The sequence below is a fragment of the Lepidochelys olivacea genome (assembly GCF_965140295.1).
Source record: "Lepidochelys olivacea isolate rLepOli2 genome assembly, chromosome: 18".
In the NCBI taxonomy this organism is placed as follows: Eukaryota; Metazoa; Chordata; order Testudines; family Cheloniidae; genus Lepidochelys; species Lepidochelys olivacea.
This window is the reverse complement of record NC_140428.1, coordinates 22,443,914-22,468,853: the sequence shown is the minus strand read 5'-3', so window position 1 is coordinate 22,468,853 and position 24,940 is coordinate 22,443,914. Positions and strand designations below refer to the sequence as shown.

Genomic DNA, 24,940 nt, shown 5'->3' with positions numbered 1-24,940 from the left:
CTGAGGGTTCCAAATTTTGGCTTTGAGGCATGTGCTGTACTGCACCCAATGGCAGAAATTGAATCCTTTCTTATCTGTTGTAGAAATACATGGATCCTATGAATGAGTACAATGCCTTAAATGAAGCCAAGCAGATGATAGCTGTGGCAGATGAGAATCAGAACCATCACTTGGAGCTGGAGGAGATCCTGAAATACAGCGAATACTTCACTGGCAGCAAGCTTATGGACTACGCACGTAATGTTCATGAGGAGTTCTGATCATGCTCATCTCTGCAGAGCTCTGAAGCACCTTCTTGCTTTCCAAAAACAAAAAGTTACCTTGCTGCTATATGTGTTGTGTGTGTATGATGTGTTGTCCTAGACTTAAAAAAAAACCCCGTCCATATAAAAGAACTGCAGTTCTCCTTTAACCTTCAGTATAAAGAAGGAAAGGGCTGTAAGTAACAAGGCAAGATCTGGACTAACCAGTTCATACTACCTTGTGCAGTTATTATAGCTGAAAATTCAGCTTAGGCCTTGTGAAGGCATCTTTAAATATCTAACTTCTCTTGCCTACGAAGCTGCTGATCTATGAAAATCATCATTAACATTGGAGGATCTTAGTTTTTTTTAAAGGGGATCGTTTCAGATATTTCTTTTCTGACAGCATTCTAGGAGAATCCAGCAAGGAATTAGTTGGCTTAAAAGCTGCATTGGTTTTGCTCAGCACAGGATCCTTTATATCTAGGGGTGTGGATATGTACTTTTCAGCTCATGAATGTCAGCTGTAAATTGCATCAGAGGTGCACGCTGTCTTAATGCAGGTGGGCTGATTAGGTTGTGTTTTCAGCTGCCTTTAATATATATTCACCTCACTCACTTCTAAATGTACTAGAGCAGCCACTAGCTGGGTGAAGAAAAGAAAAATTTGAACACTCTCTTAAAATATTCACTCTAAATGAAAGGCTCCATCAGTTGAATTCTGACTGCTGAGGAGCTTATTGATATTCACCATTGCTTTTGGCTGGACAGGCATGGCTTTCGTTGCATTCCATTATACGAATGAGAAGCCTGCTGCATCTGAGTCAAAGTTTTTGAACAGAGTAAGTATTTTCTTTTAGCACTCTGCTGACAGGAACCATATGGCTGGAAAGAACAGACAGCCATGAGAAAGGAAATGGCAACCACGTTGATTTAAAGGCTGTCCAACCCGATCTGTACTTTTTTGGTTCATCCTCCTCCTCTTCTTGCGTTTTTCACAATACGTTTTAGTCTGGATATTGGGTGTGCAGTGTTGGAGACTATTAAATAACTGCTTTTCCAACACTGCTTTCACAATCTGAAAAATTACTTTCCTTTTTAAACAGGAGTGTTTGAAATTTTACAAGTGAAATCCTTTTTTCGATTTAAAGCAGAATGGAAACTGATCTACAGTGTCACAGAAGTTCCACTCTTGTGCTGTTCTGCAGCTGTGGGAACGAGAAGCTCATTTTAATCACTTTCATTTCAAAACTGTTCACATATCTAAATACAGAGAGGGGAATGTCTTAACCTGTGAATGTTCAGGGAGCTGCAGGGAGAAAAAATGGATTCAGCTTTTAGAATCATGAGCTGTGTTGCAACTAATTAGAATTCACTCTGTCTGTCTGGTTAAATTTGTTAAAACTAGTTAAATGAGTGGAACTATTTGGTTAGGTCTCACAAGCTAATCCCTACAAGTAGGATTGGTCTCAACCTCCACTGGTTTAATGTATGTCCCACTCTTCTCTAGCTGTACTGTGCTCTAGCAGAGGCAGTTCAGAACTTCTTAAGGGTCCTTGAGCTTTTTGGTTTAATCTGTTTTGGCGGTAATCTCTATGGAGAATCGTGTAACACCATGGTCATAGCCACTCATGTTTAAAATAAAAAATGCTTCACTTTATTCTAGCCTTACCCTTGCTGTAAAAAAATCCATCTTTTGGGGGATTGCTTGAAATTTCAATTAAGGTGTGTTCTATCTGATCAAGTTTATTCTCTTAATATAATGTAAATACAGAGATTGCTGTTCGTTTTGATTTAAAATGTCCCCTTTTTTTGTTAAATGGCTTGTATCAAAGTATTTTTATATACATTGATCTTTTTTGCATTAAATATTTTTCTCTGTGCTTTGGAAATGCTCCAGCATTGAGATTCTTTGTTAAGACAAACTAATTTAAGACCTCAGATTAAAGAAATTGAATCATGAAGTGAAAATAAGTCAAATAGAAGGGGGGAAAGAGTGGGGAAATTGTGAAAGTCTACTCATGTTCTACTCATAATCAAAAGTAGCTGGATGTTCCTTTTAAAATGAGTCTCCAGAGACTGACTTAGACCTCAACTACTCTAGGACTTGCAACCAACTTCGGGTTTTGTTTAAACATGGTTGGTTTGTAGTGTAGACAGGGCCTGAAACAATACCTCTGATGTGATTTTTTTTTTTTTTTTTTTTTTATCTCACACCTGATGTTACCCTGGCATCACTGTTACCTTTTTCATTGTGGATTAATCTGTTCAGTTGCCATCATGAGGATTAGAAACTGAGACTTGATCTACACAATCTGTCTGTCTCCTCCCCCTCTTCAAGAACTAGTACCCCTTTTGGTGGAAGAGAGGGGGCAACTGGGCTGTGTGGAGAGACTCAGATTCCTCTCTCCACATTTTACAAAGAAGGAAACTAAGTTCAGATACCATTCTGTTTAATCATCCTATGGTTCTTTAGTGTTCTACTTCCAATCTTGCCTTTCCCAATTTCTGCATCTGTCAGATTTTTATCCACAGGACAGTTTTCATCTGCCAGTAATCTACTATTGATCCAGTTCTTCCATTTAGCACTACTTACAGTAGTTGATTTTTTTAGCTTTTATCCATGGTCATTTACCACTGTTCATAACATAAAAGCAGTCTGCCTACTGCTATAAAGTGCTTGGTAGCCAAGCTATCACCGGCACATGGCAGGTGGGAGGGTTTGTGTTTTGGGGAAAGGTGGGGGGAATTAAATGAAACCTATTTGGTCTTTAGTAGACTAACGTTGAGTTATTCATTGTGTGATATAACTTAGGGTGTGTGCATATAGTTACAACTTCCTGAAACTGCAATGTAAAGTGTGTACATTAACAGTATTTACCAACTGAATGATACTTTACCAGCATTCAATTGTAATGAAGTAGCATCTGAATACATAGTCATCAGCGTTTACATTGTTTTTGCTTTAAATGAGTTTAGCACATTTCCAACCTTATGTTGTTTGTAAATTTCATCCACATCAAAGTCTTTTGTTCTGATTCCCTTCCAAATGAATAAACAGATCCTGCTACTTGCTATGAAAGGAGGAGGAAGACCATTGAATTTGATCAAAAGTTGCAAGGGGAAGAAATAAGTCAGTAAAATATAAAATTATATTTACCTGATTTTTTTTTTATAGTGATGTTACCTAGCAAGACTGAGGCCCCTGTATTTCCTATGTACAGACCAGCGTGGGTCATGTTCTTTTTTCATTGCAGGTAGAGCAAAAGATGATTTGGAATGAAAAAAAAAAAATCTGCAGCTCTGGTTTCTTTTGAAAGGAACGGCTTTACTAATGCTGTAACGTTCCAATTATTTGGAGAGGACTATAGACTGGAAAAAAATTGGGGTATGTCTTTAAAAATTCAGAGACCTTAGGGGAACAGCATAAATAAAATACAGCAATAGAATTGCTCTGCAGTCCTCTCAACTGTATCAGATTATAAGGGACGTCGTTCATTTCAGGTCCAAATTTACTTCCCTTCAATAGAGACCTGGTGGTGGTTTCTTGCAAGTGAACTGTAAATTGACATCCGAAATGCCAAGGCTTAGAAGTCTGGTTCTAAAACACTTGACAAATTTTAAATAAAAATCAAATAAAATCCCTTTTTGACTATTGTCTTCTAATTTGGGCCTTGGCTTAAACACCTTTAGAGGCCATTATCACTAGGGTAGCTAAGCAGATTCTGGGAGCCCTGAAACCTGTGTATCTAACTCCTGTTGATAAAACTTGAATGATGAATGTAGGTGAAACCTTGCTGCTTCTGTCATCGGTCTCATTCTCCCTTTCTGTGCTGTACTAGTGCATGAAGGAGAACAAGCTGATGCCCTCTCCCACACTTCTCACTACTGCTGGCTTCCCCCTCCCACGTCCCAGGCACACCTTCTTTCAGGTCCTCCTCCTCAGTCATGGAAGGGAACAGAACTGGTGTGATTTTGCTGTACAGGAGGACACCAAACAACGCTAAGGGACATCCATGTGGGTTCCTCATCTCCTGTGCCCTAAGGGAAACATTTCTGCAGGGTGCTTCATTTCCCATAGAGCACAGGAAGGCTTTGAGAGAAGGGTCAGAATAGCTGGTTCGTGTATAGGCCAAACTCCCCTGGCTAGAGCAATGCAGCTGATGTGGAAGCTACTGTGGCTCTAATGCAGTAGCCCCACTGTTGTACTAAGGGCAAAGGGGCTGATTCCATGTGCACCTAGCCCCTGTGGAATTAGCATGTACACAGTCCGTATTTCACTTCCACTGTACCCTGATGTACCACACTCTTAGTTTTAGTACTTAGGAGTTAATTTTGTCCTAATAATGGTGGACACTGTCTCCTATTTCTCCCTCCATTAAAGCCCTGCCCATTTACACTAGCTGAAGTGATACTTGCAAAGCATGAGGCTAATATGTGACGTTTAACCACTATCCTTAAAAGCTGCTCACCAGAATTCTTGTAAAACTATTGTTCCTCCTTCTGGCTTTCAAAATGAGTGACAGCACTTCAGCTCACATAATGGGAGGCTAAGGCTGGGGTTTCTCACGAAGGACGTGGTTCGTTCCTAATAAAAGCTTAAGCTAAGAAATGGCATGTGGCCCTTTTTTTAGGGCCTAAAATAATTCTTTCATAGAATTGATTTAGAAAACTTTATTTTCCCTGCTTCCTTGAAGGAACCCGAAAGCTGAAAGAGGAGGAGCTGAAAAGAGGTGGTACATGGCTGGGAATTTCCCCATTGCAGGCATATGAATTGCCTTCCTGTTCTTCCGCAGTCTAGGTTCAACCTGTCCTAGAGTTTACTTTTTTTTGCAGGGGAAGTGGAGAGTCAGCATGGCTGGACGAGGATTAGCCAAATTTGTCTTCTCTTCTTTTACTGCTGTTCTGTTCTTCCTGTTGCTCTCTGCTATGCAGTGTTCAGGGCTGATATGTGGACAATTTGAATATCCCTTACATAAAAGATGCTGCAGGGATTGTGCTCCTGGTAAGTCCTCATCATCAACTCAATATTGACAGTCCTTGTTAGATGTAAAGTCCAGCACTTTATGAGGTGGGGGTGGGGGAAATAATCTTGTGAACCCAAAATGTTACTGATATGTAGGAAACAAAGTCTGAACTGTAAAATACTGTTTTATAAGATGTCTAGAATTCTGTCTAGTTTGCAATAAACTCTTTCTGTAACTTAAGTGGGTAACTGTGAGAAACTCTATGCGTCACTCTACGGAATGAAATCTTCAAAGGCTCGTCTACGCTGGCTTCTTTTTCCTAAAATTTCCCACTGGTGCAGGTCCGTGATGCTAGACAGACTGGCTGCCAACACCTTAACTAACCTATTGTCTAGCCTGGCTCTGATTAGGAGGAAATGCCATGTTGGTTAAAATGCTGGTGGACATAGAAGCCTTGTTGGCACTAATACTTACGTTGTAGTTGCGATGGTGGGTCGTCATAAGAAAATAGGTCTAGTAAAGTTAAGGGTAAGACTGTGCAAGATGTCTTTAAAGCTGCTTCCGTTGAAACAGCGTTTACTGTAGCTAAAGCTTACATGTTTTTGTTTAAAAAAAAAAAAAAGTGTCGATTGACCGACCATATGTTGTCCTATTGAAGAGAACAGGGCGTGCCAAATATCCCTGGAAAAATCAAGATTTATGGATGGCCGGCATCCTTGGATTTTTAAATGGCTCTGCAGGCATGATCCACATGCCATGTGGACTTCTCCCTGTGAAGAGAGCTAGTTCTCATTGCTTCACGTAATTCATGAGCACAATTTGGCAAGACCATAGGTGGCAGCAAACGGAGTACTTGTTTCCTCCCACTTTCTCCTTTTTGGTAGAAACTGAATGAATTTTGCTCTGTCTGTTTTTTCTTTGTCGCAGCTGCTGTTAGAGCAGAATGACAGTTCTGCAGACAGAGCTGAGGAAGTGGAAAAGTGCAAAAAAAAAATACACAGGCACTGTTAGTTGGATATGATTATAGAAATTACTTGACAACCGAGAGTAACCACAACTGGCATGTGACACCACACTGGGCAGTCTGTTAATAGAAAGTTGCATGTAGAGTTCAGGGCTGACAGGAAGGGAAGGTACATTCTCACCTGTGCAGGATGATTAGATTGTGTGCCTGCACCTTTTTGCAAGAGGTTTCCGTTTAAAAAAAATCCTGTACAGAGTTGTCTCTGCATCTCCAAATGAGAGCTCTTTCTTTCTTCACGGTTCCATCCACCTGTCCATGGAAAATTTGTACTGCATTCGCTATTGCAGCGAAAACTGAAACCAGTGTTTTTCCAAAGATCCTGGTTGTAACAGATCCCCATTCTTGAGACTTGGCTTCTGCGTGAGCCCTCTCAGGGTATTCACAAAGCTACTGAATTATGAGGGTTTTTGAGTTCCTCATTCTGGGATACATCCCACCCCTGGAAAGTGGGTACAGCCAATCCCTCATGGGTCACATGCTACTTCTTTTCTCCTTAATGTGGTGAGGGAGTTTCCACTGGCTGTCGCTTAGTTAGAAGCTACTGAGTCAGTTCTAGACGGGGGGTGAACCTTTCTCCCTCCTGTCTCCGCAGGCAAATATATTCCTATGTCTTGCAATTAATTACTGAGGTAAAACAGTGGAGATATATATTCTTTGGTAATTGCCATATGAAAATGCAGCAGTCAAGATAGTTGATCTAGACAGTATCTTCTGTGATACAAAGTCATTTGATTGTGGGTGTTGTGGTTTTGTTCAAATGAATTCTCTCCCAGCTACTCAGAAAATGCCCTGAATTTTGCCTGCCAGTTCTTGGAACATTCTGCATTCAGGAGAGTAGTCTGTTTCCTGAGAGTGTAGGATGAGCAAAAGATAATGAGTTAATGGGTTTTAGTGCTGTGAGAATAATGAGTTATCCTTTCTCAGAACTGCTTGCTGTTAGCACCCAGTGAAACTTAGAGAAAATGAATGAGTGGGGTGGAAAAAAGTACAGTGTGATCCTCATTTTCCAAGAGCAAGGGTGGGAGAATAAAAAATTAATTACAGCTGGACTTCAAAAGTACTGAGCATAAAAATGTTTGCTCCTTATTTTCAAGTAGCCTATACCGGGTTCTCAAACTGGGGGTCGTGACCCCTCAGGGGGTTGCAAGGTGGTTACATGGGAGTCGCCAGCTGTCAGCTCCATGAGGCTGACAGTCCCAAGCCCCCATTAAATTACCCCCCCCCCATTTTTAATTTATAAGGGAGAGGTCACACTCAGAGATGTGCTGCGTGAAAGGGGTCACCAATACAAAAAGTTTGAAAACCACTGGCCTATACTGTATGTTAGGCCATTAGCAAGATACAGGAAATGTGTCTCGATACCTAGAGGATAAGATGGGACTCGGAACCTCTTGATACTATTCCTGGTTCTGCCACTGACTGCTGTTAGCCCTTGGACAAGTCATTTAATCCCTGCACCTCATTATCTGTCTACAAAACAAACTAGATTGAATTGTTACCTACTTCAAAAGTGTTGTGAAACTTAATGTTTGAAAAGCATTCTGAACTCAGCTGAAAGTACAAAGTACAGTATTGTTGCACTATCTGTTGCAGCAACATGAGTGTGCCTCATTTCTTGCAAAAAACCTACCCATTATATGCAAGTTCTCTGGGGAGTATATGCAAGTTTCAGGGCACAACTGACCAACAGTTAACAGGGGGCACTTCCTGTCCATTCAGGCATTCCTTTAGTATAATGCCGTGTGTATCTAAAACAAGTACTCCTCAAAGGGGGAATTCTAATTCTGAGAGAGACACATGAGATCTGTTACCTAGCTGCCTGTAACAGCCGTGAGTAAAGCAGATAGCAGCAATCTCTAGAATAGAAGGAGAGCCGTGCTGTAGTGTTTTATGTCACTTTACAAATGTGATTTGATTATTTCCTGACATACCTGTGAGTGGGCTAAATAACAGTGGGATAGTGCAGATGGGGAAACAGAACATTTAAGCCCAATGCCAGAAGAAATGAGCATCAGAGCCAGAATTAGAACTCGGGACCAATGCTCGAAACGCTGAAGAACTCCACTCCTCTGATCTCAGTTGTGGGAAATGATGCCATCTCCTGTCACTCCTGAATTAGTGGTTTGAATCCAGACTACTCTGACAGCTGTTTTGGTGAAAGTGAAATGATTTTGGTGACATTAATCAAGTTCTTAGTGGACAGACGCCATGCTAATTGAGCATGTTAGAAATGAATTGGTGTTCATATTAGACACTGCTATCATAGTTGGCACCTGTGTCTAAGGAGAGAGGCTGAATCAATTTCCAACTCCTAGAGGTGGTCCACCTTTGGATGACGCTAGGAAAGACTTCAGTGCTATCAAACCACAAATCTGAAAGGCAGAGCTAATACTGATTTGGGTACAAAACAAAACTGAAACATTTGTGTGAAGAGTTAATTTCCCACACCTTCCGCGCCCCCCCCCCTCCCCCCCCCCCGTTCTATGGATATGTCAATGTATTTTCAGTTTGGGCCAGGGGGAAGTGCTCTGAAGAGAAGACTGAGAAAAGTATGTCCAGATCCTCAAAGTTATATAGACTCATATGGTCTACTGATTTCAATGGAAGTCAGATGCGTAAATAACTTTGAGGATCTGGGCTATAGGGGCTGATCCTACAAGCTCAGAAGTCAAGGGAAATATGCAGGATTGGGTTTAAAACATTTTCTTTTGCACAATGTTGCTCAACTGAAGGTGCTTATCCATTTACTGAAACTTCTTTTACAATTTTGTAGCAACCTCCCTGTTTCAAATAGGAGCCCTTTATTGACTCAAGATCATGAGTCATGTGTCAGTGTAAATATTCCTTGCGTTGGGAATTCCTGCTTGGAGAATCTGTACTTTCATCCACCTGCTGCAAGTCTCTATTAAAGAGCGGCAGTATTCCTGGGTTCGAGTTTTGGCTCTGCCACGGACTTACTGTGTGACCTTGTCACTTGCTCTCTCTGGGTCTATTTTCCTGTTTAAAAAAAGGGGACGACAATATCTGCTACCATGATGAGTGCCAATAGAAGAGCTTGGATGGATGCATCAGTACCTCAGAGGGGAGGCTGTCAGGCTTAATACATTAATGTTTAATGTGCTTTGAGATCCCCCTGGAGAAAGATGCTATAGACATTCATATTAACTATTTAATTGCTGCATGTCATAATAGGTCTATCAACCTACCTGCTTTAGCATCCAGTGCATCTGTTTGCCCCTTGGTCCCTACTAAGGCAGTTCAAATGACTTTTTATCTTGGTGGAGGTACTGTGGGAAAGCCACAGTATTGTACAGATATCAGCCTCTTGTATCACAGCTGTAGTGGCAAATTGACCCTTGTCAGTGACCTCAGCTGCATACCCTGACATTCAAATAATTCAAAAAGTTCCATTGTAGAAAAATGCTGTTTGAGATGCATTGGTGAAGGGGATGGATGTTCCTGTCTGTTTTCAGAAGGCTAATCGGTGTCTAGAAGTGGGTCATGGCTGTTAATGCCCGGACAGTGACACAAAGGGATTCCTCTCCCATACGTGCTCTTTGTCCTAGGTGAGGAAATGAAAAACCGCTGCTCGCCAACATCAGAAACGGAGTGTGTCCCCTGCCAACGTGGATACTATAACTCAAAGCATAACTACTATTCGTGCAAAAGCTGCACCGTCTGTGACACAGGTAAGTCAGCTATGCAGTGGCCACTTCTTTACAAGGGGTCCCCAGACTATCCCCCTAAAGCCCTTAGGTGCTCTTCTCAGGCCCCCCTTCTCTTTCCTACTCCCCAAAGGGCTGGGAGACAAAGTTTTTGCACACACAAAAATTGCTCATTTTTTCAAGCCATTATAAGAGCTGGTGGATTTTTTTTTTTTTAATTTTGACTGGGGAAAAAATGGTTTTGTTTAATTTTGTTTTTTTTTTTCATATTTCAAGTCAAAGACTCTAACTTGAACCCATTCATTTGCTCTTTAATTACCTTGTTAAATGGCACAAGGGAATCCATTGCATGCAAACAGAGTTTCAAGAGACTAGAATTGACCTCCATGTCTCTCGTTTGCCAGTGCAGAACAATGAGCACTAGGCCAGTTTCATTTGTGCTTTTAATTAATTTCCTTTCTTCCCTACCACCTCCCCAACTCTTTGCTCCTAGATAGGGGAAGCATGGAGGTGAAGAAGTGTGATAAGATATCCGATACAGTTTGCATGTGCATGAAGGGTTACACCCCATACGACAGCAGATCGTCAGAGGAATCCCCGTCAGGAAAAGGTGAGTAATTAGCTTTTTAAAAAAATTATGACAGTATTCCTCCTAGTGAAAAGCACCTGCTGGCTGTTTTGTAAATTATTTCCGTCTCCAAGACAACCACTGCTAACAGGGGGATGTGCAAAATGCTGCAGGAAACGCAAGGTACCTCACCAGGAAACAGAATAAAAAGGGTGTTGTACTTGTTCAGTATGCTACTTTCCCTTTGTACATATCCAAATGTTGACTGCAATTTCAGTGGTGCTGTTGTATGTACTCTGGTTTTGCATGACACTCTGGAATGGAAGCTGTTTTATACATGTAAGGTATCGTCGTAATGGTCATGTATCGTTCTTGCTCCTGGTTTATCCAAAGGATGTTCACAGCTACTCCAAATCTGTATCAAACAACCATAGTTTTAAAATATTATCTATTTTTCAGAATGCTTCCCTTGTCCTGATGGGCATTTTTCCAATGGAAACAATGACAGATGTCGGCCCTGGGTCAAGTACGTATCCCTCACCCAAACAAACTGAGCTTAAACTTTTTGTTTCTTGCATAGTAGTTAAGAGTTGCTCACAGCAGTCCCTTCTATCTCCTTCCCTAAAGTTAGTATATGGAATTCCCGAAGATAAGCCAGGAACAAACGCAGTAAGACTTGTATTCATGATGACTCTTAGGATGCCTGCAAGTGGGCTATGTGCCAGTTCATGGGATGCATTGGTATCCTGCGTTTTCCCTTTTCCACCATGATGGTTTCAGTAGAAAGATGGCCAAGTGGAAATGTCACATAACTGGAAAGGGCTCCACCACCTCACACAGAGAAGCTATTCGTGATTGTAGCAGACTACATGGAAGCTGAAGGGAGGACCACAGCTTGCAAGAGGGAAGAGTTTGGAGGAGGCTCCAGGAAATTGGTCTGTGTGCACATGACTAGAGAATGCTAGCTGATGTCCCGACATCCATGTAAACAGTCTTCTTTGTAAAGAGCCAGTTTAGTTTTACAAGCACGGAGTCTTTTCATGTTAACCCAGCATGCATTGCCTGAAACAATGATGTTTTCTTCCCTGGGAGCAATTCTTCACCCCTCTTCTTTTTTGTCTCCTCCCATGGTGTTCTCTCTAGTTGAGCAGAAGTTGGGAATACAGCTGAAACCCATGCTCCACTTTGGGAGGGTTCATCTGAATTTCCAATGTTCAAGTTAGCAGGAAAAGATTTGTTGTTTTTTTTTTTAAATTAAAAAAATGAAATAAAAATCCAGGCCTCCATTATACAACATAAAGAAGTCGTTGCCCCCCCCCCCACCCCCCCCCACACACACCCTCCCAAAAATGTGCATATGCTCCATCTTTTTTCCTGTGCAGGTCACCTTTATATTTGGCATTGAAGCTGTTTAAGTAATTCCATTTATTTATTTACACTGGCAGCTGCATCGCTTATGGTAAAAAGACTCTGAAACCTGGGACAAAAACAGAAGATGCTATCTGCGATGACCAGGACAAACAGGCCACCACACTCCAAACATCCACCTTGTACCTCTCTCTCATCAGCCACAGAAGCAATGGATCTACTACAGCATCCACCCCCTTCACATCCAAAGACACCATTTCCACCACTCCTGTTAAAAAGGAGATTAACTGGGGTAAGGGAAGGCTGAGTCTTGTCTTCTAGTAGTTACCTCCTTTTGCCTGCTCTTCTGAACAACTCTTTTGTTCCCCTGCAGTCTATCCAAAATGCCATTGCCAAACTCATCTTCCTCCAACTATATCAGCCCCCTTTGTAACCAGTCACTTCAGATTCCACATCACCTTCCTTAGCGGTTTCAAACTCCCCACACAGTTCTGTTGGTGCCAACATCTTATCACTTGTTGCCTGCCAGCCTCCTCTTTTCCTCTGCATGCCCCCTTTGTTACCTTTTTCCACAAGCTCCTCTGTCCCTTCCCCAAGCTTTTGGATGCCTTCTCCTAACCCTATATGCCATGCAGCCCCCCTCTCCTCCTCAGACCTGTTTTCCCACAGCCTCTCAATGAGCATTCCTCTCATCCTGTATATACACATAAATAATTCTATCTTTAAAAAAATAAATCAAGGCATTAACAAGGTGATTGTACCACCCAGGCATCCCATAACCTCCCATGTGTATTCCCTCCTCAGGCAGGAAGAATGAGCTCATTTCCACTTCCCCAGTTGATTTGGTTCCTGCTCTTCCTTAGCTTCATGTACGTGCTAGATTTGAATTTGGCAGCTCACATGAACTGTCAACTCAGTGAAACGATTTAATCTCTTACCATCGTAGCCACCTACCCACTTGCAGTCATGGTTAGCTTTTAAAAACTATGGGAAACGTGGACACTCTGACTCCTGTGACATGAATGTAGCCTTAATTGTAGGGCGATAGGTTCCCTTCATGGTTGTGAGGTTGCCACAGTTATGTCATTATCCTTATTGGAATCATCACTTTCTCATGCATTCAGTCTCCCAGATTCCATGCTCCTCATCTTATTTGATTTAACAAGTTTTTATGTAATGCTCATCATCATGGCATCAGAGTGCCTACATCTTATGTAACTTGGGATGGTAATAACGCAGGGGCTCAGCAGTGCGTGTGTTCTCTCTCTCTCTCTCTCTCTCTCTCTCGTGCATATGTAATGTTCTTCCTTTATTTTTCTCCTAGGGTCCTTATCGCTCATTCTGATTTGCTTAACGTTGCTCATGGTATCTGGAATGTCCATCCTCCTCTTGACTATCCAGACGACCAAAAAGGATAAGACAAAGAGGCCTCCTGTGAATGGACAACTCGGTGAGTCTCTGTTAAAAGCTTGCTGTTCTACACTATTAATTTGGAGAGAATGGGTGGATAACCTGGGTCTCTCAGGGTATGGCTACACTGCAGAGTAGGCCCAGGGTTGAAACTCAGGCTCAATTCCTAATCCCCCTTCCAACTAAACACACATTGTGCTAACCCAGGGCTCACATCCTAGGACTCTATGGGGTAGAGTGTCCGAGCCTGAGTCAAGCCGGGACCCAGGGTTCCAACCCTATTGCTTAGCAGTGTAGACACAGCCCCATTGGAGTCTGCCAAAAATATTTCACAATCCTACTGATCAACTTTGCTTGTCCTCTGGACAGTCAAGTTTGGTGAACAGTAAAGTTTTCTCTCGCTGCATGACTCTCTAATTTAAATGATCTGTGGTGGGCCTTGAACAAAGATTGGCATACATCCCTGGCCCTTAGCCAATGGGAGAGTGCCTTGAAAAACATTTAAAAACTCTGCTTGTGGTCTATGTTTTAAGGCTGATCCAGCAGAAAATTATTTTTCTTTTATATTGGTCCCTGCATAAGTTATAATGCATGGGTCTGGCCAGTGCAGTCAGTTGCTGGAGGTGCGGGTCTGCCAGAGCTAAGATCTGTTTTGGGGGATGTATCTGATCACCCTGGAAACTCTGCAGCTCACAGAAAGCTTGGCTTTCTAGAGCAGTGCCTGTAGCTAAATGGCTTGCTTAGATGGAAGAGAAATTTGCCTCCAGGGGTAAAAGCTTGACTTAGTGATCGGGATGACCTGGTAGCTAAAGGACAGACAGTATTTCAGAGAGGAGGGACTTCAGACAAATCTGAAGAGATTTGGTTTAACTTTTTAGAAGGCTTTAATAAACCCCTAGTGGATAGGAACTGAGATGTTCTCCTTTCCCCTCTCTGCTCCCTTCCTTCTCTTCCCAGTCCTTTATCTTTTCTTCCTCCTGCCTTGCTTACCGTTCCCCCTTCCTTCCTTTTTCTCTTTACTTCGTTATTCTCTTTTCTGTATGGCTTTATAGCTACCAAAATATTTGACACATACCCGCACCACGGAGATCAGCTCGCGGAGGAGAAGGATTGGATTGATACAGCATGCTGAAAAAAATAACATAGCTTCATATACTCATTGAGTGAATCTGTGACACCGGACCAGCCTGGCTGAAATATACTGTGTCTGCGTACGCCATCAGCACGTGTGTTTCCCCCTCTATGTGCAATTTTGTACTCCTCTTCCTTTTTTCTTTATCTCTTTTCTACTTTCCCCCTTACTTGGGGAGAGGGGAATCAATAATACATAAATAATAAAAAATTGCCACTCTGCCGGGCAACCTTATAAGATGCCTGCTGAAGGTGTGACCCTTTTCTGTCCATGTACAAATGAGCTGCTGCAGGGTCTTTCATTCACCTCTTCCAAATGACTGAATTGTTTGACTGGCCAGGGGGCGGGCACTCAATTCAAAGCCAATTATACGCGTGGTTCTGGTTCAGCCCTCTGCTGCCTGCTCCTCTCGTTACACAGCCCCAATAAAATAGGTTCCCATTGTTCCCTTAACCCATCCCACTTCTATTAGATACCCCATATCGGCTAGACCAGCAAGCAGTAATCTAGAAGTCGCTCCCTGCCGGAGTAATTCTGTGCGCCCGTGTGTGTGTGGAACCAGAAGAGCCATTTGCTTCTCTTTCCCCTCCTGCTCTGTACAAAGTTTCTGTACTCTGTGTTTTTCAGATGGAAAGAGCTTTCGAATTCCTATCCAGGAAGAGCAAGTCGACTCCAATTCCAGCCTCATCAAAAACTGATTCCCTGTTATACTACAGTGTACTGTCATCTGTGCCAGACAGTAGGAACCTAGCAATGCAACAAATACTCCCCATGTAAAGGAATATTCTGTATGTGCTGGTGCTCGTTCCAGGGCTGACTGCACCTCTGTCTCCTTTCTGGTCTCTCTGAGTGCACCCATTCAGGTCTTAGGCCTCATGCCTGTTCCTCTCTCGGGGTGGAATCTGTGATTCTCCCACTCTTAGACTGAGACGTGGGCTATAGTACCATGGGTATCAACTGAGCTTACCGAGCAGGTCCAACTGAGTTTGGGCACCTACCGTTCTTCCCTTTGGGAGTTTGACCAATGGTATAAGGTAAGCAGACCTTTTAGAACCCAAAATACTGTATTTAGCAATAGTAGAATGCATTCAAGAAAGGATTTCAAAACAACAGTCTACCCCTACCATCCTTTGGTGACCTAGGCAGGCCTAGCTTCTGCAGACCCCCAAGTGGCTCCTCTGTCCGAGTCTCATTCCAGTCTGGTTTCCCTTTTGGCTCTCCCTCCTCCTGAGAGAGTGGCCCCCTTTAAACCTTGCTAGTATCCTTTTTTTGTCTTGTGTTTTGTGGGCCTTGGCCTTTCCTGGTCAAAACCATTTTGTAGGTCGTCTGGAGACATGGAAACAGAATCATGGAAGGTAATAACTCCAGCAATGCCTCTTAACCGTTTTTAAGCATTTGTTGAGAGGTGTTGATCTGGAGCCATTCTGCTCCTCTCTGCCTGTCAGACACCTGTTAAGCTAAACCAGTGTGTTCATACCATCCCAATAGCCCTTATTAGAGGGTAGTCCAAATCTGTGTGTCTATGTATAAGGGCAGAGTTTTTATATTCACAGCCTGGAGAGAAAGCAAATTCAGATACGTGAGGAGAAGATTAAGAGACGGCCGCTCAAAGAGAACAAGCATGCAACTTGTCTCAATTTCAGACTTTAGGACTCGGCATTTGCACCGCTACTTTACCTGCAAACCCTGCATGCCCAGTGCACACCCACTCTTGTGCTTCCTATTTATGTTCATGTGCATCACAATGAACATCCTGTCAAGATGAGTGTTTGCAAATGGGAAAAAGTAGGTGAAAGGTGGGAACAGACGGCATGAAAAGCAAATGCAGAGACTATGAAAAAAGGGAGGGGAGCGGAAGGAATAGAGAACTTCCAATGAAAGCATAGATAGTATTTATTGGGCCAGATCCTAACCCACTGACTTCAGTGGAACTACGTGTGTGCCACTGGGGATCTGGCCTACTGCCTATATCTACATTGTGTGTTTGGCCCCCATGGGTACGGCGTAGCTTTCAAGGCCTTCCTGGCCCTGACATTACAATTAAACTGAATCAGCATGCGGAACGAAATTACAATCAAACTCCAGCCAACTATTCAAAGCTCCAAATAGTTGGAGGTTCACAAACCATCAGGCTCCCCTGTCACTGGTTCTTGCCCCTTTCCGCTGTTGCTTTTGAACCCCTTTCTGGGCCCACAGGATTATCGTTATTCGCTAAGTAACCTCCGCAAACCCCACTCGGAATGCAGGTGTTGTCTTGCTAGCATGGCGGAACATGACAATGTAAACAATGCAGAAAACACAAGGCCCCCTAGATATATTTCTTCTTCTTGAAATGTGGCGTTGGCTGGGAAGAGCCAATGGATTGATATTCCAGTAGTGACACCCAGGGCTTTCTGCAGGTAGCATTACAGTACAACTATGCAGAATCCTGCCGGTAATGGATAGGCAATCCAGACACAGGCTGCCATCCTGTATCTGAACGCTTTGCGGGAGTTCACACTCAAGAACTGACCAAGCACTGGACCTGATCCTGCTCCCGGTTGAAATAAATAGGAGTTTGGCAATTAAATTCAGTTGGAGCAGGAACAAATGGTACACTGGTTGCCAAGTGTATCTGTAATGGAGATGCTGCGCGTCTTCTCGTTGGCTCATCATATTTTCAAGGGGGTGAATGGGTTTTAAAGTTAATGGGAAGTGCCCTGTTAAATACAAGCTGTGAAACTGGTCTTGGCAAATCACTGAATCCCTCTGTTCCTCAGTATGTCTGTCCGTAAAACGGGAGTGGTGATATTTACCTCCCTCCTGGCCGTGTGGGTGAGGGTTCATGTTTGAAGTACTCTGAAAAATCTTTCAGAGCTCTTTGAAAACTGAGGAGTGACAAGTTTTGTTATTGGCATTCAACAGCGTCAAAAGCAAAGGATCTGCCCTTGCACTGTACAAATGAATAAGTTAATTATGCCCTACATATTTTGGTTTGTCTAATATAAATGGGTATAATTTATTACATATACAAACTAGACTCCAGAGAGACTACTTCTGTGCTTAAAGCTAAGCATGTGCATAAGTGTTTGCAGGATCAGGGCTTTACTGTGTGTGTATGTACTTCTGTGTATATATTATAATATATTTTACATGTATACTCACAATCATGTAAAACGTGATTTTTATATATATGATCACAATATTTAACATGCCTGTAAGGGTGTGTCCACACTGCAGTTAGACACTGGCAGCTGAACCGTGCCAGCCGACACCGGCTAAGGGGCTGTTTAATTGTGGTGTAGATGCTCAGGCTCAAGCTGCAGCCTGGGCTCTGAGACCTTCCCACTGCACAGGGTCCTAGAGCCCCGGCTCCTACACCACAGTTAAACAGCCCCTTAGCCCAAGCCCAAGTCAGCTGGCACAGGCCAGCCATGGATTTTTAATTGCAGCGTGGACGTACCTGGAGTGAGTTTGGCCTACCCATAATGTGTTACACGATTTTGCAATATATTTTCCTGTAAATAGCTTCAGATGTAATTTCGTATGCCTGAGTGTATAAAATAGATGAAGGGAAAAAATCCAAATGCTATAGCAAAGCTGAGAAGTCTTTCATTTTAAATGCCTCTTCAATATGTAGTTAAAAAGAAATATTTATTTTGTATACAAAATAGTCACCACATGTGCCAAAATGTGGCAAATGTATTCCAGAACACAACAGCTGCCTGAAAACATGTTTTTTAAAAAATATGTATTGTTATATGTTATACATATAGTGTAATTAATATTTCCTACAGTGAAATACACGTTGTATACAAACTTTTGTATTATAGTCTATCGTAAATGGAGGAATTTTTTTTAAAATAAAACGTTTGTCTAAAGTGTGTGTGTGTGTAATCTGTATAATTGGCTAGACAAAACAGGGGAATTAGGGTGTTTCAACATGCCTGGTGTAGCCTGGTGCAAGTCATCACGATGAAGGTCAAGGGAGGGATTTTCAAAGAAGCCCTGGTCCAGGTCCTCAAAGGTATTTAGGCACCTAACTCCAGTGGGAGCTAGGCATGTAGTTACCTTTGAGGACCTGGGCCCTAGAGAGTATTGAGCATTGACTTTAGGATTTGTGCTCCAAAGTCACATAGGATAACATTTTTCAAAACTTCCTACATGACTTGGGAGCCTACGTCTCATTGAAAGTCATGCATTTTAGTTTCACTGGGGATAACAGCACTTCTTTACCAGACAGGGATGTTGTGAGGATAAATGCAATGATGATCGTGAGGTACTCAGCTATCATGATATTTGGGGGCCATGTAAGTACCTAAGAGAGATAATCAGCAATTGGTTTGAGATGTCACTTTTCTGTCCTTGCACCCAAGAGCAGAGATTGGGATCTGTGAATGTACCAGGTATTATTGATTTGGTCTGAGGAAGGATGACCTGGTGGTTGGTGTGTGTGCCTGGATGTCACCAAATGAAAATAATAGGCAGTAGGTTTAAAACAAATAAAAGGAAGTATTTCTTCACACAACACACAGTCAACCTGTGGAACTCCTTGCCAGAGGATGTTGTGAAGGCCAAAACCATAACAGGGTTCAAAAAAGAACTAAATAAGTTCATGGAGGATAGGTTCATCAATGGCTATTAGCCAGGATGGACAGGAATGGTGTCCCTAGCCTCCGTTTACCAGAAGCTGGGAATGAGCGACAGGGGATGGATCACTTGATGATTACCTGTTCTGTTCATTCTCTCTGGAGCACCTGGCACTGGCCACTGTCGGAAGACAGGATACTGGGCTAGATGGATCTTTAGTCTGACCAACTAGGGTCATTCTTATGTTCTAGGATGTGGGAGACCTGGGCTTGATTTCCTGCTTTGCCACAGCCTGCCTGTGTGACCTTGTGCAAGTTACTTAGCCTCTTGGGGCCTCAGTTCCCCATAATAAGGGGTCCTGGAGAGGAGATGGGCATTGCCCATTAAAACATCATGAAATGATGCCCTTGGTCAGTCCTGCAGCCCACAGAGTTGCAACAACACAGCTGGCAAATACCATCCTCATTTTAATAGCGCAGTGAATACAAAAGAACTGATCATAGAAGGTTAGGATTGGAAGGGACCTCAAGAGGTCATCTAGTCCAACCCCCTGCTTGGAGCAGGACCAATCCCCAATTTTTGCCTCAGATCCCTAAATGGCCCCCTCAAGGATCAGACTCTCAACCCTGGGTTTAGCAGGCCAATGCTCAAACCACTGAGCTATCCCTCCCCCCCAGGATGATGAACAGGTGCATCACTCTCCCTTGAATGGCTTTATCAAAGGAAGCAGGAATCTCTGGGAGCTGGGAAGGATTGTCTCTGGGCCATGGAGTTTGGGGAAAGAGTGGAGTGATTAACTCCATAGGGTGCCATACCTCTCTGGGCTGATGGCCTCTTGTTAACCCACATTCTGCATTTTAATCATTATGTCCTCTAGAGACTACAGCCCTGAAATGCTGGTAAATGTATACAACTGCCCAGGACTAACCACCTTGCCAGCAGAAAATAAGGAACAGATTTAACCATTTTAAAAAATATAAAAGAGCAATTTCTTCATGCTCTGATATAAGTCAAGGCTTCTGTGGTTGATTTTTTGAGCTTTCCTGTTTCTTTTAGGGAATTTAGAAGGGACAGTTAAAAATTAGATGAAAAAGAGGATTCAAGCAACTTAGGGTATAACAGCCGTGACATTTATTTTCATCCCTCTTCCTGGGCAGTCATAAAATCGTGAAAGAGAAAAGGAATCGAATACCCTCTTTGGAGACGGATTCACATGCGGGCCAGACCCTCGGCTGACGTAACTTGTGGTAGTTCCATTGAGGGCAACGTGTTTTCTATAAGATCTTGCACTTCTGAGCACTCTTTTTCTGAGCATCACAATGAGAGCCTTTCAGTTCTGTTCTAAAGAGAGCTGGGTTTACATTCAACTGGTCCTGCAAGAGAAGTGTTCTCCTGGTGCTCAACCGTAGTTGTGCATAAGTATGTTGCAGGCAAGGGGACAGGGTGTGTGTGTGCCTTAGACTGCATCTCATCCTTCGCTGTCCTGGTCCAGCTTCCCTGTGGATCAGGACTCGAATTACACAGGGGTGCTGGAATGAGGTGCATCAGCAGAGCTGTGTGAACAGGTCTATAAAGCCATGATTCAAGGGATGTTGGCAAAACGGTGGGGAACTGGTGCAGCAATGACTTACTTGGATTGCAGCTGGTTCTACCAAAAGCAACCACATCAGAATGACTCTCAGCCTCTCCAGATGACTGTACCCCTTGCAGAAGTCTGATTTGTCTTGCGTACCCCCAAGTTTCACCTCACTTAAAAACTACTTGCTTACAAAATCAGACATAAAAATACAAAAGTATCTAGTACTGAAAAATTGTTCACTTTCTCATTTTTACCATAGAATTATAAAATAAATTGATTGGAATATAAATGAACTTGCATTTCAGTGTATAGTCTTTAGAGCAGTATAAAGAAGTCATTGCATGACATTTTAGTTTGTACTGACTTCACTAGTGCTTTTTATGTTGCCTGTTGTAAAACTAGGCAAATACCTAGCTGAACTGATGTACCCCCTGGAAGACCTCTGCGTACCCCTAGCCTCAGGTACATGTACCCCGCTTGAGAACCACTGATCTAACCAACTGAATTAAAGCAGGAGGAGCACAAAGCTCCTGTTAGGGTGAAAGAAAGAGAGAGAGAGCAGACTGGAGACAGAATCTCATAGCTTTGTCTCTGGTTTCCCTAGTCAACTAGGAGAATTCCCACCAAATTCCCATGTACTTAATCAAATAACACATACAGGTCCTGATCTGATCCAAAACCCACTGAAATCAAGGGAAAGATTCCCATTAATTTCAAGGGGCTTTGGATCCGCCTCAAATGGTGTAAAATAGAACTGAATCTAGACCTTTTGGGCTTCATTTTCTGAGGTGGGCTGAGCATTGATTTTACTGAGAATGACATAGCTGAAAATCGGGCCCTTACAGTCTATAGAATTTGACAAATGTATTGATTTGATATTGAAGGTTGGCGCCGGTAAAGCTCAGCTTTCTGCTTTTTATTTTTTTTAGGTTTAACCTTAAAAAAAGAGATGGCCCAGTTGAACTTTAACCCCTTCCTCTTCACCGGGTAGAAAATTGCAGAGCCTGCATGTGGTAAAACCCCAACTCTACCCAAAACGCTGATAGGCAATTACGTGGAGGGGAGCATAGAGTCTGAAAATAACCAAGTGCTCCGTGCTTTTGTACCCACACTGCTCTTACCGAGCCTGCCCACGTGACAGAGAGAAACTTTCCCTTCTCTGAGGTGGGTACCTGCATGACAAAGCCAGTTCCTGTTTTTAAACCTTTTTAGATTTCCCCGTTTTTGAGATGGCTTCTGGCAAGAAGACCTAGAGATGCTTTCTAGCTCATGCAACTTTGTCTCAGCCCGTGATGCTAGGTCTATACTAGAAACATTTGCTAGTACAATGATGTCAGGGGTCTGATTCTTTATACTGGCAAAAGCCCAAGAGTAGACACTGGTATCCCAGCAGAAAAAGTCCTTTTGCTACAGCTTGTTTTATTGGGGGAACTGGTATAAGCTGTACCAGTAAAAGAACTCTCTGCTGGTATGAGTTGTAGATCTAGTTATACTGTACTGGCTAATCCTCTCTAGACATCAGACATTGCAGCCACAGGCCCATCTTTTCTGTCTTGTAGAGAGAATATTTGTAACGAATATGTTTGGGGACAATTTTCATTTTTTCGCAATAAATGACAAAAAAAGGTAAAAATCAAAAAACCTCCAAGAGTTTGGATTTTCAAAACTGACAATCAAAATTGTTTTGGATTTTTGATTCATTCCCCATTTTTCTTTTTTTACCTCTTCCCCCACCTTTTTTCCCCCCTTTTCTCATTTATTCCTGAGAGGGGGAGGGGCTGGAAGGAAAGCGGGGGGGCAAAAAACTCATGAAAAACAGGAATCTTTTCCTTTTTTGCATAAAACACTCACCAGCTTGGCCTGTTGACTTCTTGCATTTCAGGGCTGAGTTGGAAGGGCTTCAGACACAAAGCTCCCTGCCCCAAAAAGTTTATAATCTAAGTAATGAGATGTATATTGCTGGAAGCCAGGCTTTTGATTCACAAGTAAAACAAAATCAAGTCAGGCCCCTTCCAACAAAGTATTTAAGTATGCTTAACTTTCCGCGCAAGCACTCCCTTTGAAACTTCCCAGTTGTCTCACACTTCAAAGGCTGTCACCAGCACTGATCAACAAAATTCAAATTTTTTTGATGAAAAACAGGGTCAAATTTTCCCCCCAAAAATGTTCTTGTTTTTCAACCAGCTCTAGACACTGCTAATAATTCCCAAAGTTATCTATGTTCTATGAAAATCTGGCATCCCCTCACTTTAATTGTTGGCCATTACTTACATCAGAAAGGCAGAATCTTGTAACTAAGGTTCTCAAAGAACTTTTTAGGTTAAAGGAGAGAAATCTGCAGCACTCTGTTTCCTGCCTGAAGTTTTGTGTTGTTTTTTTTAATTTTGGCCTTCATTTTGCCACACCTGGCAGGTTGAGTGGTCTCAACAGGACACCTCATATGCTTATAGTTAAGCCCATGATTAGTTCTTTGCTGTGTTCAGACCTTGAAAAAGATCTGCTCAGGCTTGCATGCTATCTCTTTAAAATATTTGAATGACCAGCGTTAGCCAGGCGCACCTGGGGTAGCTGTCCCTTAGAGCTAATTTCAGACTGCATATTTGACTGTAATATTCAACATGCATACTGCATTCGTTAGTTACGCTTTTGAAAAAATTGGCCAATCACATTATTCTCTTTTCTCACTAGCTCCTCTGGCTTTGCTCCATGGATATGTGACAACAAGAACCTGACATTATGGCTGCTCCCAGATCCTTTCATCTGCTGCATTTTCTCTCCCATCAAATGGCCAAGACAGACTTGGCAGTTGTTCACTTCTGAGGTATGTCGGGGATGTGGCGAGACAAACAGGAAAGGGATGGCTTGAAGGCTGTTCTCCTCCCCCCTACTCTTTTCATTTTTTTTCTCCTTTAAAGGAGTTTTTCCAGTGTAAAAGGTGCTCTGCGTGGTGATTCACACCTTGGTTGCTGGAACATGCAAATGAGCAATGAAAGAGACTCCAGGTTTAGGGGCTAAGGCAGAACTCTGGTGATGAGAGCATGCTGGAGGTTTGTTAGCACTCCCAACAGGAGAGGAACCGTGTCTTTGCAAAGCCTCCAGCTTAAATTGTTTTAAAGGGAGGAAGGTCTTAAACTGCCAAGAAATCCATAGTGCAAGCAAAGCAAGTGTTCTGTATGCTTCCCATGCACTGCTCTGCCAAATTTCCTTATTCAAGACCTGCAGTATCACTTCTATTTCAGTTCAGGGCCCTTACATGGTTCTGACTATGCACTCGATTCTGATCTGCAGCTACCCCACTTATATGCCTTGCCTGGGTCACCCTGCACTGTTCTGCCAGTCCCACCTGGCATATTTCCCCCAAGTACTGTAAACGAAATAATTCCCATGCTGGGCGAACCGAGGGCAGACTCTGACCAGGTTGTAAGTCTGACTCGCTTAGCCAGGGCATCCTGCAGTTTAGCAAATGCACCCAATGAAGTGCAAGGGAGCTATGAAGTGTTCAGCATAGCCAACCCAAAACATTCAAAAATTATGAGATTGGCTTAAAAGTAATGAGATTTTAAAATAATAACAATTTAAAAAAAATTGTCTTCTGGTTTCTGAGCTTTTCGGTTTACATTCAAGTCCCTTTTTCAAGATTTTCTCCAAAACCAAGAGGGCTAAAAAGTGGAGATCTGCACATAATCCCAGGACTCTAGGAATTGGGGATTTAACTAGCATTAACTAGCGTGCGACTCAATAAAATCACAGGAGTTGGCAACACTGCAATATTTACATTAAAAATCCCTCTTAGCACACTCAACTATCAGTGGAAATCTTGGTATTTTTTAAACATTCTACATATGTTTTATGATTAGCATTCAAGTAGGGAGAAAGGGTTATTAGCTCAAAAACTTATGTATTATAGCATTGGATCATTGGGTTTTTTTAAATGTTCAGGTTTATATTAAAAAGAAAAGGAGTACTAGTGGCCCCTTAGAGACTAACCAATTTATCTGATCATAAACTTTCGTGAGCTACAGCTCACTTCATCCTCACGAAAGCTTATGCTCAAATAAATGTGTTAGTCTCTAAGGGGCCACAAGTACTCCTTTTCTTTTTGTGAATACAGACTAACATGGCTGCTACTCTGAAACTAGGTTTATATTATAGATAGTTCCCAATAGCACCAGTAGAGGGACCCCTCTATCCTTCTGTTAAACTTCAGCAAGTTAAGTTTTCTCCCTTCAAGTCAGTAAATGACAGGACATAGCAGCAGTGTGGAGTCTGGGCAATATTAGTAACTCAGAAGACCGGGCTTATTCCTGGAGCAGATGTAAGCCAAGTAAGCAGGACAGAATCCTATGGGGGATGTAGGAAAACTCTGGAAACTAGTGGCAAGAGGGAGGAAGGTTCAATGGTTTGAGTGCTAGCCTG

At 42.5% G+C, this 24,940-nt stretch overlaps 2 protein-coding genes across 3 annotated transcripts in view; both read left to right on the top strand.

Moving 5' to 3' along the window:
- SDF4 (stromal cell derived factor 4) overlaps window positions 1-1,190 on the top strand; it is a 34,174-nt gene extending 32,984 nt beyond the window's left edge. For both annotated transcript variants that reach the window (XM_084651960.1, XM_084651961.1), the window contains one exon: window positions 84-1,190. In XM_084651960.1, the coding sequence (XP_084508086.1) occupies window positions 84-260 (177 nt within the window). In that variant the 3' untranslated portion in view covers window positions 261-1,190. The remainder of the gene's footprint in view (window positions 1-83) is intronic.
- Window positions 1,191-1,339: 149 nt separating this feature from the next.
- Window positions 1,340-18,198, top strand: TNFRSF4 (TNF receptor superfamily member 4). The gene is made up of 7 exons (XM_084651962.1): window positions 1,340-5,247; window positions 9,800-9,922; window positions 10,392-10,508; window positions 10,926-10,992; window positions 11,912-12,126; window positions 13,159-13,284; window positions 15,004-18,198. Exons 1-7 carry the CDS (start codon window positions 5,097-5,099, stop codon window positions 15,072-15,074), a joined length of 870 nt encoding a protein of 289 aa, XP_084508088.1. The 5' UTR covers window positions 1,340-5,096; the 3' UTR covers window positions 15,075-18,198.
- The last annotated feature ends 6,742 nt before the right edge of the window (window positions 18,199-24,940 follow it).

Bases quoted from the DNA above. Each gene is read 5' to 3' on its own strand.
- TNFRSF4 (XM_084651962.1), top strand. From the start codon at position 5,097: ATGGCTGGACGAGGATTAGCCAAATTTGTCTTCTCTTCTTTTACTGCT. The intron at 12,127-13,158 runs GTAAGGGAAGGC...TTTTTCTCCTAG, and splicing joins TAAAAAGGAGATTAACTGGG to GGTCCTTATCGCTCATTCTG. The intron at 13,285-15,003 runs GTGAGTCTCTGT...TGTGTTTTTCAG, and splicing joins TCCTGTGAATGGACAACTCG to ATGGAAAGAGCTTTCGAATT.